Raw genomic sequence first — 15,653 nt, forward strand, 5'->3', positions numbered from 1 at the left:
ATTTACAGGAATTATAAATGCGTTCTTGTTGATTCTAACTCCATAGACATATAGGCGTTAGGTTAGCTTGAATAGGCGAGTAAGAACTCGACAGATTCTTATGAGCAATATTAACCCTGTCAACCAATAAGCTAGATAAATTAGTCGGTCAATTCAATTGAAGAATACAATAGGATTGTTAGATAGACCATAACCCTAGATCGTTTTCATTACATTGATATCATTAAAATCTGCTCTTCCTCTGTTCAAAGTTTATTATTTATATTTTTCTTATTTAATTAGTTAGAATAAAATATTTTTAGATTTAATTCTTATTTAGATAATTGGGATAGTCTAATTTAGTTAATAGTTAATCATAAGTCCTCGTGGGTTCGACATCCGACTTTTAGTCACTTTATTACTTGACGACCGCGTATACTTGCGTGAGTGTGTTTGGTCGCAACATTCATCATATCATCTTTCCATTTGAGGATGTGTTCAAAATGTGGAATATGTGTTAGAAAAGTTAAGACTTCATGTCAAGATCGAATAAATGTTATTATGCCAAATTTTATGAAAACCCTCTATGTGCTTAGGATTCCCAAATTGCTCATATGTGTACTAATGCCTTAAATGGTAGGCCTTATTGTTGTTGATGATAATAATGATGTTTGAATGTGAAAAGGGGAAACTGAAATTATGAAATACGGACAAGTGCCAAGAATGACTTTCTAATTGAGGCCACTCGTGCCAATAAATTGAAAGATGTGAAAGAAGTATAAAGTGAGATGATTGGTTAAAAAGGTAATGTCTCGGGTGAGACGGACTAGCCGATCGGGCCGTGATCGGACGCCATGCCGCACACATGGTGGTGACTATGCTGGAAATGATAATTGAAATTGTGGTTATGGTTGATGTCTCAAATGAGATGCCCTAGCCGATCGGATCATGATCGGACTCCGTGTAAGAATACGGTGGTATTGTGAATTATGGTATATCGGCTCTAAAGATCACCTAACCTAATAACATGGAAATTGACTTGAGAACTTATGTGATCCTTACTTGATGTTTTAGTATTGTTTGAAGCTCTTATTGAACTCATGACTGTTTCCCCCTTGTATTATTATTCATTCTATTGAGATAGTGTTTAGTTTTACATACTAGTACTATTCGACAGTACTAACGTCCCTTTTGCTGGGGGCGCTGCATCTTTAAATGGATGCAGGTGATTCCATAGCAGGCAGTGTTGATCAGCGATATTGGTACATCCTCTTCCCAACAGACTTGGTGAGCACCACTTCATCCCGGAGTCATGTATTGTATCTTTTGTTCATATTATTATCACATTTTGAGGTATATTCGGGGCCTTATTGCCAACACTATCATAACACTCTTTTATATCTTTTAGACGCTCCGTATACACTATGTGGGTTGTACATGGGTGCTAGAAAAGTCAAACAGATTATGTTGTGTTTTGATCTCTTGTTCCACTCGAATCATAAGAATGTGTACATCTTGAAACTTAAAAATGATGTCACCAATGAGATGATTTAGTATTGTATATATGATCTTCCTAATGTCTAATTGATGAAATCATGTCTTCTCTTGATCATGGGTGAGTTGGGTAGAAAATATCTAACAGGCTTGCTCGACCGGGTTCACTCGATTGAGCGCCGGTCATGCTCCCCGAGGTTGGGGCATGACAAGCTTGGTATCAGAGCCTAAGGTTTTAAAGTGTCCTAGGATGTCTCGGAGCCGTGTCTAGTAGATTCCTCCTGATCGGTGTGTTGTCGACCACATCTATAAGTTAGAGGCTACTTGGACATTTAGGAATAATACCCTTCTTTGATATTCTGGATCGTGCGATGAAATTGATTGTGAAACTGTTCCTCCTCTAACTCGTGCATCCTTTAACTTTCAGTACATGGCACTTAAGAAGAGAGCAAGAACTGGCCAAGGAGCCAATGCTGCCTCAAGAGTGGCAGTTGACCCTTTATTTGATGATGCGTGTGAATACCCGAGGGTGGGGATAATCCCTCGATTGCTACACTGCCGGAGTCCACTACACTTGACCAGGCCACACCAGTTCCTGCACCTACTGAGGGTGCAACGGTTCCTCCAACTGATATTCCGGTTCCACCTCCAACCCCAGCTTCCTATTCTGATATTTCTAACGAGGATCTTAGGGGAGCTATCCAGATGCTGACACAGATAGCGGCTTCTCAAACCCAGAGATCAAATGTTGCACCCACTTCTTCTAGCCAACAAAGGGATTCTAGTGGTTCCAGGGTTAAAAGGTTTCTTTAGTTGGATCCTCCGATGTTCACGGGTGCTAATCCCGAGGAGGACCTATAGGACTTCATTTATGAGATGCATAAAACTCTCCGGGTTATACGCGTTATTGATACGGAGGTAGTGGAGTTAGCCGCATACCGCCTGAAAGGGGTGGCCTATTCTTGGTTTGAGCTGTGAGAGGACTCTCGGGAGTGGAGTGAGTTTGCTGACGCTTTCATGGACCATTTCTTGCATGCCGAGACTATGGCAGCCCATGCCACAGAGTTTGAGAACCTTAAACAAGGTAGTAAGAGCATGTGGGAGTATCACATGGAGTTTGCGCGCCTGTCAAAATATGTCATTCTTATGTTACCTACTATGGAGGCTAGAGTGCGCCGGTTTGTGCAGGGCCTTAGCCCCTTGGTTATCAATGAGGCCACTACAGCTGCGTTGAATTCAGATATGAACTATGGGAAGATGGTAGCATTTGCTCAAGCTACAGAGAACATTAAGTTGAAGAACAGAATAGAGCGAGAGGGTACCAGCAAGGCCCAATCCGTGGGCAACTTTGGGGAGTCATTTGGTGGGGGAAAATCAGCTTTTAGGGGAGGGTTGTCAGGGCCATCCCAGTCTTTTGCTCAGTCCTCAGCTAGTGCACCTCCAGCAGGGCCCAGTCAACAGCAGGGGAGTCGTTTCAGGCCAAATCAGGGCAGTAGGGGACCCCACCAGCAGGGCTGATCAGGAGGGAGATTCCAGCAGCAGAGGAGGCACCCGTGCCCCAGGTGTGGGAAGATGCACTTTAGGATCTGCTACATAGACCTACCCATATGTTACGGGTGCAGATTTAGGGGTCATATTCAGAGGGAGTGTCGTTCATCCCGCCAGGGTACGGGCAGGGGCACAGCACAACTATCTAGTTCTGCAGCTACTATATCTTCAGCACCCCTCCAGCTCGAGGTACTCCTGCACCAGCAGGGCGTGGTGCAACTAGGAGTGGTGCGTAGAGTTCAGGAGGACCCAGCCATTTCTATACTATGCGTGGTCACCAGAGTGAAGAGACTTCTCCAGATATTGTCACAGGTATATTGACTGTCCAATCTCATAATGTATATGCTCTTATTGATCCCACTTCCACCTTGTCCTATGTTACCCCTTATGTTGCTATGGAATTTGGGATAGAATCGGAACAACTTCCTGAGCCGTTCTTTGTATCTACTCTGGTTGGCGAGTCTATTGTGGCCGCACGGGTTTATAGGGGTTGTGTTATCACGGTGCATGGTCGGGACACCGTGGCCGATCTCATTGAATTAGGGATGGTCGATTTTGATGTAATTATAGGAATGGATTGGCTTTATTCATGTTTTGCCAAGCTCGATTGCCGAACTAGGACTGTGAGGTTTGAATTTCCAAATGAGCCAGTTGTTGAATGGAAATAATGTGATGCCAAAAGGTAGTTTTATTTCTTACCTTAAGGCCACGAAGATGATTAACAAGGAGTGTATCTATCATTTAATCCGGGTTACGGACACTGATGCTGAGGCACCTACACTCGAGTCTGTGCCAATTGTGAATGAATTTCCAGAGGTCTTTCCTGATGAGCTCCCTGGGATTCTGCGAGACAGGGAGATTGATTTTGGGATTGATGTGATGCCAGGCACGCAGCCTATATCTATTTTGCCCTACAAGATGGCACCAGCAGAATTAAAGGAGCTAAAGGAACAATTGAAGGATTTGTTAGAGAAGGGTTTCATCCGACCGAGTGTGTCACCATGGGGCACACTGATTCTCTTTGTGAGGAAAAAAGATGGATCACTTAGGATGTGTATTGACTACCGGCAACAAAGTCACAATCAAAAACAAGTACCTATTACCAAGAATAGATGATTTGTTTGATCAGTTACAGGGTGCTACGTACTTCTCCAAAATTGATTTACGGTCCGGGTACCACCAATTGAAGATCAGGGAGAAGGATATTCCGACAACGGCTTTCAGGACCCGATATGGGTAATTCGAATTTCTGGTAATGTCTTTTGGGCTAACAAATGCCCTGGTGGCTTTCATGGATTTATGAATCGGGTTTAGAAGCCTTTTCTCTATTACTTTGTCATAGTATTCATTGACGATATTCTTGTGTATTCACAAGGTCGAGAGGACCATGCCGATCATCTCAGGGCAATTTTGCAGACTCTTCATCAGCATCAATTGTACGCGAAATTTTCAAAATGTGAATTTTGGCTCGAATTTGTCACATTCTTGGATCATGTTGTCTTTGGAGAAGGAATTAAGGTTGATCCTCAAAAGATTGCAGCGGTGAAGAATTGGCCTAGACCTATAACACCAACCGAGATTCGCAGTTTCTTAGGCTTAGCTGGTATTATAGATTGTGGAGAGGTTTTCTACTCTTGCCTCTCCGTTGACTAAATTGACTAAGAAATCAGTTAAGTTCCAATGGTCTGATGCTTGTGAAAGGAGCTTCCAGGAGTGGAAATCAAGATTGACTACGGCACCGGTGTTGACCCTGCCAGAGGGTACAGATGGGTTTGTGGTATATTGCGATGCTTCAAGGATTGGGCTTGGGTGTGTATTAATGCAACACGACAAGGTTATAGCTTATGTTTCTAGGCAACTCAAGTATCATGAAAAGAACTATCCAACACATGACTTAGAACTTGTGGTGCTGGTTTTTGCATTGAAGATTTGGCGTCATTATTTATATGGGATCCATGTGGATGTATTCACAGACCACAAGAGTCTTCAATATATTTTCAAACAAAGGGATCTGAATCTGAGGCAGAGAAAATGGCTTGAGTTACTCAAGGATTATGACATCGATATTCTATATCACCTGGGGAAAGCCAGTGTTGTGGCAGATGCTCTTAGCCAAAAATATATGGGTAGTTTGGCTCACTTGGAGGCATATCAAAGGTCATTGGCCAAGGAAGTTCACCGATTGGCTAGTTTGGGAGTTCGTCTTGCGGACTCTAGTGAAGGAGAGGTAATTTTCCAAAATAGGGTTGAATCATTACTTGTTGTAGAAGTCAAAGAAAAACAATACGACGATCCATTGTTGGTACAATTGAAGGAGGGAATTCATAAACATAAGACTATGGCTTTTTCTCTCGGCTTGGATGATGGTATGCTAAGGTACCAAGGGCGGTTATGTGTTCCGAATGTGGATGATCTCCGGAAAAGAATCATGATCGAGGCTCACACTTCTAGATATTCCGTACACCCAAGTTCTACGAAAATGTATCATGATCTCAAGGAAGTTTATTGGTGGAATGACATGAAAAGGAATGTGGCGGACTTTGTGGCAAGGTACCCAAATTGTCAGCAAGTAAAGGCCGAACACCAACGACCTGGTGGGTTAGCACAAAACATAGAAATCCCAATGTGGAAGTGAAAAATGATTAATATGGATTTTGTGGTGGGGTTACCGCGTACTCCGCGCAAGTTTGACTCAATTAGGGTGATTATGGATCGACTCACTAAATCAGCACATTTCTTACCAGTTAAATCTACCGACACAGCGGAACAGTATGCTCAGTTGTATATCATAGAAATAGGCAGGCTGCATGGCACTCCAGTTTCTATCATTTTCGATTGAGGGGCTCATTTCATGGCAAAGTTTTGGAAGAAATTTGTAACATCCCACATTTTCATATGTTAAAGTTTCGTCATAAGTTAATCGACGTAAAGTTCGAGAATGAGATTATTTTGAGATTATAAGCATTATGCTATTTCAACAAGTGATCAGTAAATTTGTAAAGGTGAGAGGTAAGAAAATCGAAGAAAAGGGATTTCGTAAAAGTTTGACATTTTGGGATAAAATACGACCAATACCCGGTATTTATGGACTAGTACCATACAAGGTACCACATGACCATGATAGTAAGGTGTATAAAGTGTGTTAAAAGTGAGTAGTATTTTAAGTAATATGAGATAATTCTTAATTATGCGGGTAATTGGTTAATTACCAGGTAACGGGACATTACCTAATTACTTAATAAGTGGATAAAGGTTAACATTTCCCACCCCACCCCCACGTGGCAGCAAGCCCCTTATTAAGCAAATGACTCTTAGTCATTTCTTATTAGGTGGCATCCTAATACATTAATTACAAGACACCTCAAACTTCAAGACTTTCAAAACAAACAATACTACAATTCAGACATGAGCTTTGCACATTAGTAACGTGAATCCTTACAAATTCCTACAAAAGAATAGTACAATCAGATTCTAACCTTATTCCTAATATTTTCAATACCAAGACATTACAATCAGAAGAGAGAAACGTTAGCAATTCTTCTTGCAACCAAACGATTTCAATAAGATTTAGCAACGTAAAATTTTATAGTTCTAAAGGAGTACGGTGCAACCTTTTCCAAGAATATCATACAGATTGTTTTCCCTACTCCAGGTATGTTAAGGCTAAGCCCTTTCTTCATTTTGGCATGATCTCGTAATTACATGTATTTTATAACGAGGCATAAAGAGAAGTTCATACTTCTGAATTCATATACATTATCCTAGTCTCATAAATTACAGTATTCTCCTTATCGGGACTTCATATTTAATTGAGTATTGTCTTGTTCCAGTCAAGAGAGAAGAAAGCCTATATATACAGTATTACAGTATTTTCATTACCATCGAGCTATAATCGATGGGCAGGCCCCTATTGGGCAACCTCTGATCAGATGGTAAGTTATATACCGAGCCTACTGTGGCCGAGCGCCTATTAGCGAGCCCAGTTGGCCAAGATACAGAGTCTAATATGGCTGAGTGCCTATGAGCGAGCCTACTACGGCAGAGCAGTTATATATATATACAGAGCCTTATAAGGCCGGACAACTATTTTACTTACTATATTGAGAGAGTTGAGTCAGTATCAGTAGGCAAACATATCTTCAGATTATCATTGACTTCCAGTTGCTTTCAGTTATTATATTATCAGTTCAGTTTTAGCTTTCAGTATATTGCCTTACATACTCGGTACATTATTTGTACTGACGTCCCTTTTGCCTGGGGATGCTGCGTTTCATACCTACAAGTCTCGATAGACAGGTCGAGAGTCCTCCAAGTAGGCGATCAGCTTAGCGGAGATGTTGGTGCACTCAATTTGCTCCGAAGTTGCGTGTTTGGTCAGTATGATTTAGATGTGTATTGTTTGGTATTGCGGGGCTCTGTCCCTACCTTTATGACAATTATGTATTCTTAGAGGCTTGTAGATAGATGTCATGTACGTAAAAGATTGTATGGCCTTGTCGGCCTATGTTCAGTATACGAGTGGTTATTTTGGTCTTATAGGCCCATTTGTCTTATGTATAAGTTGGTGTCGCATGTTGTATTCTACCTAGCTCGCGGCAGCCTCTCCGGCTCAGTTATCTATGATAGTATGATACGAAAAGATACGTTATGTTGGTTCTCGGTTGAGTAAGGTACCGGGTACCCGTCGCGGCCCATCGATTTGGGTCGTGACAAAATTTCAACAAGGTTTGGGTACTCAGGTGAATCTTAGTACATCCTTCCATCCACAGACCGGCGGGCAAGCAGAGCGGACTATTCAGACGCTTATGGACATATTGCGTGCTTGTGTTCTTGACTTCAAGGATAGCTGGGATGATCATTTTTCACTCATAGAGTTTGCTTATAACATCAACTTTCATGCTAGTATTCAGATTGCACCATTTGAGGCATTATATAGTAGGAGATGTAGATCTCCCATCGGGTGGTTCGAAATTGTGGAAGCTGAGTTGATAGGGCCAGACCTCGTGCATCAGGCTATGGAGAAGGTTAAGATCATTAAGGAGAGGTTGAAAACTGCTCAGAGTCGTCAAAAATCCTATTCGGATGTTTGTCGCAGAGACTTAGAGTTCAAGGAAGATGATTGGGTATTCTTGAAGGTTTTCCCTATGAAGGGTATAATGCATTTTGGAAGGAAAGGGAAATTGAGTCCGAGGTATGTCGGGCCGTACAAAATCATTCGGAGGATTAGTCAGGTGGCGTACAAGCTTGAGCTACCACCTGAGATGTCATTAGTGCACCCGGTATTCCATGTGTCTATGTTGAAGAAGGTAGTTAGAGATCCGTCAGCTATTATGCCGGTTGAGACCATTGAGGTTAATAAAGAACTGTCATATGAAGAAATTCCAGTTGCCATTCTTTATAGGCAAGTACGAAAGTTGAGAAATAAAGAGATTGCATCCGTGAAAGTCCTATGGCGAAACCAGCAGGTTGAAGAGGCTACTTGGGAAGCCGGGGAAGAAATGAAGAAAAAGTATCCTTATTTGTTTGAATAGCCATGTATTTATAAAGTTGTAATTTATGAAAATTCTAAGAGTTACTTTCTATGAATTATGTATTATTTGTACAGTTGATGTTAAGGGTGTTCCTTTCCTAGTAATATATTGCTTGTGAGGCCATAGTTGGCATTGTTGTGAGTTATGTTACTTCAGTGGTTTATGTATCTGTTGTAAGGATGTGTTTCTGGGGCTCTCTGACAGGTGGATAGAGTTAGTCAAATTTGGAGCTGCTAGTGTGTGGTATGAAAACTGAGTTGCATAAGATGCTAATAGTGAACCTTGACCCTCATTCGAGGACGAATGATCTTAAGTGGGGGAGGATGTAAGGCCCCGTAAAATATTTTCTAAAAAATTGGGGTTCCGTGATGTCGGGGCAAGCGTAGAGGTTAACAATAGTAGAAATTCTTCGGACTTTTTCTAAAATCGGGGTTCGAACTTTTTGGATTGAACAGTGCGCTGGGGAGTTGAAGGAAAATATTTTGCAGGGTTCGGCATTTCTGCGGCCCATTATACAGCCGCTTAATCACTCTGCGAGCCGCAGAGTGAAGCAGGTACTTGGGCCATTTTTTATGTCAATTTCGTGGCCAATTATGCGACCGCATAACCATTTTGCGGGCCACACTTTTGTCGCATAATCAGCCTTAGAATTTTTGCGGAGGGAGGTTCTGCGGCGCATTATGTGACCGCAGAACAGGTCTGCGAGCCGCATAACTACCGCAGAACCAGGCAGATTTTTTTCTAGCTTTTGGCACCAAATTGTGCGGCCGATATGCGGACCGCATATCCATTGCAACCGCATACCCTGATCCGGAGCTTCATTTTTGAGTTTTTAAACCCAACCCTATTTCATTAAAACATATGACATAGTACATTTTTAGTGTATTTCTGATATTTTTAGAGTGAGAAAGAGTTCTTAGAGAGGGGAAGTAACCTTCAACCTAATATCCAACAATTCTTGCTCAATCCTTGAAGATTATCAAGGAAAGTCCTCATCTTAAAGGTAAGAATCTATGCCCTAGCTCTTAATTGCAAAAATCTACTAAAAGGGAGATAATTAGAAAGACAATTATTGAGTGTGGGGGTTGTTGTCTTGCATGCATGTATTCTTGAAGTATGTGGGAAGGTAGTGAGCTAAAAAAAAGGGTAGAGAATGGGTTGAGGAATGATAGAATCTTTCCAAAAAGGGCCCTAAAAACATTAATACACACCTAGTATTTGATAATGTGCTCAAATGAGCTAGAATCATGACCATCTTCCTAATTTTGGTCCAACTTGCTATATTTCTAAAATAGATCGAAGTGCTAAGAATTCCGAAATGTTTTAAAGTTTAAAGGAAGCTCAATTGCGGTATGTTAGCTAAATCTCCTTCTTCTTAGAATCGAATCCCACGGTGTTCATGTAATTGGTGTAAGTCCCAAATTGATCATTATAGAATTGGCTATTCCTAATGTGTTTGTGTTGAAGGATGTATGTTCAATATTTATTTTAAATATTTCATCATGTCATCTTACTATTTGAGGATGTGTTCAAAATATGGAATATGTGTTAGAAATGTTAAGACTTCATGTCAAGATCGAATAAAGGTTGTTATGCCAAACTGTATGAAAAGCCTCTATGTGCTTAGGATTCCCAAATTGCTCATATGTATACTAATGCCTTAAATGTTAGGCCTTATTGTTATTGATGATAATAATGATGTTTGAATTTGGAAAGGGAAAACTGGAATTATGAAATACGGCCAAGTGCCGAGAATGACTTTCTAATTGAGGCCACTCGTGCCAATGAATTGAAAAGATGTGAAAGAATTATGAAGTGAGATGATTGGTTGAAAAGGTAATGTCTCGGGTGAGACGGCCTAGCCGATCGAGCCGTGATCGGACGCTATGCCGCATACATGGTGGTGACTGTGATAGAAATGATAATTGAAATTGTGGTTATGGTTGATGTCTCAAATGAGATGACCTAGCCGATCGGGTCGTGATCGGACTCCGTGTAAGAATACGGTGGCATTGTGAATTATGGTATATCGGCTCTAAAGATCACCCAACCTAATAACATGAAAATTGACTTGAGAACTTATGTAATCCTTACTTGATGTTTTAGTATTGTTTGAAGCTCTTATTGAACTCATGACTGTTTCTCCCTTGTATTATTATTCACTCTATTGAGATGGTATTTAGTTTTACATACTAGTACTATTCGACAGTACTAACGTCCCTTTTGCTGGGGGCGTTGCATCTTTAAATGGATGCGGGTGGTTTCATAGCAGGCAGTGTTGATCAGCGATAGTGGTACATCCTCTTCCCAATAGATTTGGTGAGCACCACTTCGTCCCGGGGTCATGTATTACATCTTTTGTTCATATTATTATCACATTTTGAGGTATAACGGGCCTTGTTGCCGGCACTATGATAATACTCTTTTGTATCTTTTAGAGGCTCCGTACACACTATGTTGGTTGTACATGGGTGCTAGAAAAGTCAAACAGATTATGTTGTATTTTGATCTCTTGTTCCACTCGAATCATAAGAATGTGTGCATCTTGAAACTTAAAAATGATGTAACCAATGAGACGATTTAGTATTGTATATATGATCTTCCTAATGTCTAATTGATGAAATCATGTCTTCTCTTGATCATGGGTGAGTTGGATAGAAAATATCTAACAGGCTTGCTCGACCGGATTCACTCGGTTGAGCGCCGGTCGCGCTCCCCAAGATTGGGACATGACATGAACAAAATCTCTTATCATTTAAACAACTGTGGACAGAATTGAAATCCGTCACTTTGAAAAGATTTGATGCTCGCAGACTTGATGCTTTAAGTCTCCAAGTGCATCTTTCATCCACGCATTCAAGGGTATACTTGTTTATAATACAAATACAGTTATGTATCATGTTATTGATAAAACAACACACACAATCCGTACAATTCTGTACTCACATAGTATACTCATATATCATACCTATATACTATATCAGTATCATATTTTACTGATAAAAAATATAGACAAACCAGCACAATTCTATACTCACATAGTATACTATTTAACATACATATATACTATATTGGTATCATGTTGTACTGATAATAACAAATATACAAACCAGCACAATTATATACTCGCATAGTGTACTGATATAGCATACTTATATACTATATTAGTATCATCTTTTACTGATAAAAAATACAGACAAACCAGTACAATTCTATACTCGCATAGTATACTGATTTAGCATAATTATATACTATATCCAAATCATCTTTTACTGATAAAAAAATACAAGCACAAACCAATACAATTCTATACTTACATAGTATACTGATATAGCATAGTGATATACTATATCGGTATCATGTTTTACTGATAAAAAACATACACACAAACCAGTAGAATTTTATACTCACATAGTATACGATATAGCATCCTGATATACTATATAGGTATTATATAGTTTTTTACTTGAAAAAATGTAGACGAACCTTCTTGGGCATAATTTATTAACCCAATATTGACATTTATCTCTAACGGCATACTGTTTCATAATGAGAGCCAGCAGGTTCTTTTCTTTGTAAATGTATCCCTTTTCAACTTTTTGATAAAATTAATCAGTTATGATGTTTGCATCATCAAGTTCTATACCGGTGTCATCTCCTTCTTGTACATCAAAAGTACTAATCATATCACTGCTTTCAAATTATGCAATTTCTGATGAAATTGTAGCAACATCAAAATTGGAGGTGCTTGCAGCTATAGTATTTTTAGCAAACGGCACACATAGTGGGAGTATTGTCATCCATGCACTTGATTTTTTCAATTCCATGTAAACACTAACACTCATATCGCTGCAAATTGTAATTGGTGGATATCCTTGAGCAATAGCATACTGAATAACTATTGTGTTACTGTCCTATTGCAGTTGCTTTGCAATTTCTCTGAGAAGTTGTTCAAATTTCCAACAGGTCTTTATTAGAATTGCATCAACATGAAAGTTTATGAAATTATGGTTATCATCCCATTCTCCACTATGCTGCAGCAGAATTGGTATATTTTCCATTCTGAAGTTATAACTACTTTTATGTCCAAAATTGAATCTCGACAATGCAAATTTAAACAGTGTTGATGTCAAATATTGAATTTCAACAGAAGATTTTTTGAAATCAAATCAGTTGTTATGATTCAAACCTCCAGATCTCCATATCTCCAAACTGAAAATAGAACTTTCAGCTAAAAATTCAGAAGTTTGAGCACTAAACTTCTGTAATTTGCGAAATCAAAATCGAAAAAATAAGATGCGAATTTGAGCATCAAAAGTTTTAGCATCTTTCAAAGTCAAATTAGATACTTCTACAAAATTTAAGGAGAAAAACTCGAATTTTAAAGAGAAATCAGCATCTTCGCTCTGTTTTTTCACACTTCCGATCTTCAAATTAGGTTGGCGATCTTCAAATCTTCAACAGATGCTGGTAATGTTTGTGCGCAAATTTTCTAAAATTTTGAGCAGCTTTTGCGTTTTTATAAGTAGGGCATTAGCATGGGGTAGTTATTTTGATATACTCGTTTGTTTATTAAATGGGTAGGGAATTGTAATTATTTAATGGGTAGAATTCTTTTATGGGTAGAGCAGGGTAAATATTTTAACTTTTATAGGTACTCCTGTGTTTTCCCCTATATTCATCGCCACATAATGGACCATTGACATGACATGTAAGTCCTCCCTCATTTTTTTTCTCCTTTTTTTATTGTTAGTAGTTACAAACGAAGTCTAATTAGAATTGGTGTTAACAAATTTTTTTCCGAAAAAGGATCTAAACTGCCCCTATCGTTTGTTAAATGGTTTACAGATACCTTCCGTCCATCTATCAGTCCAAAAATACACACAACGTTAATTTTATTAATAAAATTACCATCGCGTTTAACGGCAGAATGGATGAGCCTTTCATTTAATGAGTTGCAATTTTTTTTTACTAGAACACGTGGCATTTTCGACATAGAATCAAACATGGGTCTTATTTCAACTCATTAACGGATCCGTTTGTTACTCGGGTCAAAATATTTACATTAACCCATCCTTTTTTATGGCATCAAACTTTTACATTAACCAAACGATGTCATATCAACAACTGGAAATTTCATTTTCCGGTGGTTGTAGCTCCGCCACGGGTGGCACTCCTGGAAAGGAAAGATGTGGGAGGAAGCAGAGCAAGATGCAGGAGTTGATGATGAGCTGCTTGCTATTTTGGGTTAGAAAGTGAAGGCATCAGACATGGCTGAAGTTGCTCAGAAACTTGAACAGCTTGAGGAAGTTATGGGTAGTGTTCAACAAGATAATCTTTCATTTCTTGCTTCTGAAACTGTTCATTATAACCTTCAGATCTCCCATCGTTGGCTCGAATCTATGATCTCTGAACTCAACCCACAAGAACCTTTTACCAATTAATCTTCCTCTTTCACAACTAATATTCCTCAAACAACAAATCTAACTGCTATCCCAGGTAAAGCCACTTTTCTCCAAATTGAAAATCCAACTAGATTGAGCTGCCGGTGTAACGGCCATAGAGCAAGAGATTCAAACCCACAACTACAACAGAGTTATCGTCGTCCTCGTCACGAATCTCGGTGGGTGGTGGTATGTGGGAAAGTTTTGAGAACGTCACAGTTAACTTGGCCACATATTAATGGCATGTGCAGAAGCAATTCAACAAGAGAACATGAAATTAGCTGAAGCTTTGTTGAAGCAAATTGGGTTCAAAAGGCTGGATTAACGTAAAATTTTTGACCCGGGTAACAAGCTCGAGAGTCGAATTCGTTAATGGGTTGAAATAAGATCCATGTTTGATTTATTTTTGCTGAAAATGCCACGTGTCCCAATAAAAAATACTACATCATTAAATAAAAGGCTCATCCGTTCTACCGTTACGTTATGTGTATTTTTGGATGAACGGATGGTATTCGTAAACCATTTAACAAACAATAAGAATAACTTAATAACTTAGATCTTTTTCTATTATTTTTTGTTTTTTATTTGGTGTCCCTTACTTGTATTGGATTCTTGACTAGTTCGAAATCACCCAACATAAGGTCAATTTAAGGGGAGTGCTCTCTAACAGAATTTATTTTATATTCATGGATTGAACCCAGATAAAAGAATTTTCCCCATCCCATTGTGGGTTAATTCACAAATTGATATTCCACCAATCAAATTAAATACTATATTCCTATATAGCACCAACATCTTTCTGGTGGTCCTCAAGCATCGCTTGAACTTTTGTTATACGTATGTGACATGAGAGGATTGGTTCTCTTTCTTGACTTCTCTTTTCTGTCTTTTTTTTTGTGTTTTTTCCGTCCTCTAAAATTAGGCGAAAGACAAATTAAAGAGGCAGGGCACTTTAAACTATGTGACTATCCATGATTCAATCTTCTCGTTCCCCACCTAGTATAGGGCAAACGGCAAATTAAGCTTCGAAAATGGCTACTATATTGAATAGAAGAGGTTGAGTTATAACAAAAAAATATATGTGAAGATGTGCGTATCCGATATGGTTCTACTTGTTTCCCTTCCAAAAAGTCAGGTTAAAGTCAAAACAAATGACGAATTTAGAATTTTAGTTATATGATTTAACTTAAACTCATTACAACTTCAATTATAAATTTAAGGTCGAAGGTCCAAATATGCCTTTATACTATACGAAATTGAGCACATTTACCCTTCGTTAATACTTTAGCTCAAATATGCCCTTACCGTCACATGGTTGGTCCATATATACCCTTAGAGTTACACAGTTGGCCCATATATGCCCTTTTCGAAACGGAATTCACCCAAACTAATTAACTCTTTCGTTAATTGTATTAAAGTGTATTACAAATACTATTTTCTTTTGTATTAGTACCTTTTTTTCTTTACCTTTCTCTTTTCTTTTTTCTCTTTTCTTTTCTTCTCTTTTTTTTTCTTTTTTCTTTCTCCCTTATCCGTTTTCTCCATTACTGATGTCTTCTCCATTTTCGTCACCAATTTCACTTGACAAAACTCATGAATTCCAATTACTAAGAAAATTCTCCCATAAGGTAATCAAGTTTCAATTTCACTGGCCCTC

The 15,653-nt window shown here is 39.0% G+C and overlaps 1 protein-coding gene across 1 annotated transcript; it reads left to right on the top strand.

The window, feature by feature from the left end:
• The first annotated feature begins 2,517 nt into the window (after positions 1 to 2,517).
• LOC138908075 (uncharacterized) lies at positions 2,518 to 2,991 on the top strand. The gene has a single exon (XM_070198714.1). It carries the CDS (start codon positions 2,518 to 2,520, stop codon positions 2,989 to 2,991), a length of 474 nt encoding a protein of 157 aa, XP_070054815.1.
• The last annotated feature ends 12,662 nt before the right edge of the window (positions 2,992 to 15,653 follow it).

This window comes from Nicotiana tomentosiformis, chromosome 3 (assembly GCF_000390325.3).
Source record: "Nicotiana tomentosiformis chromosome 3, ASM39032v3, whole genome shotgun sequence".
In the NCBI taxonomy this organism is placed as follows: Eukaryota; Viridiplantae; Streptophyta; class Magnoliopsida; order Solanales; family Solanaceae; genus Nicotiana; species Nicotiana tomentosiformis.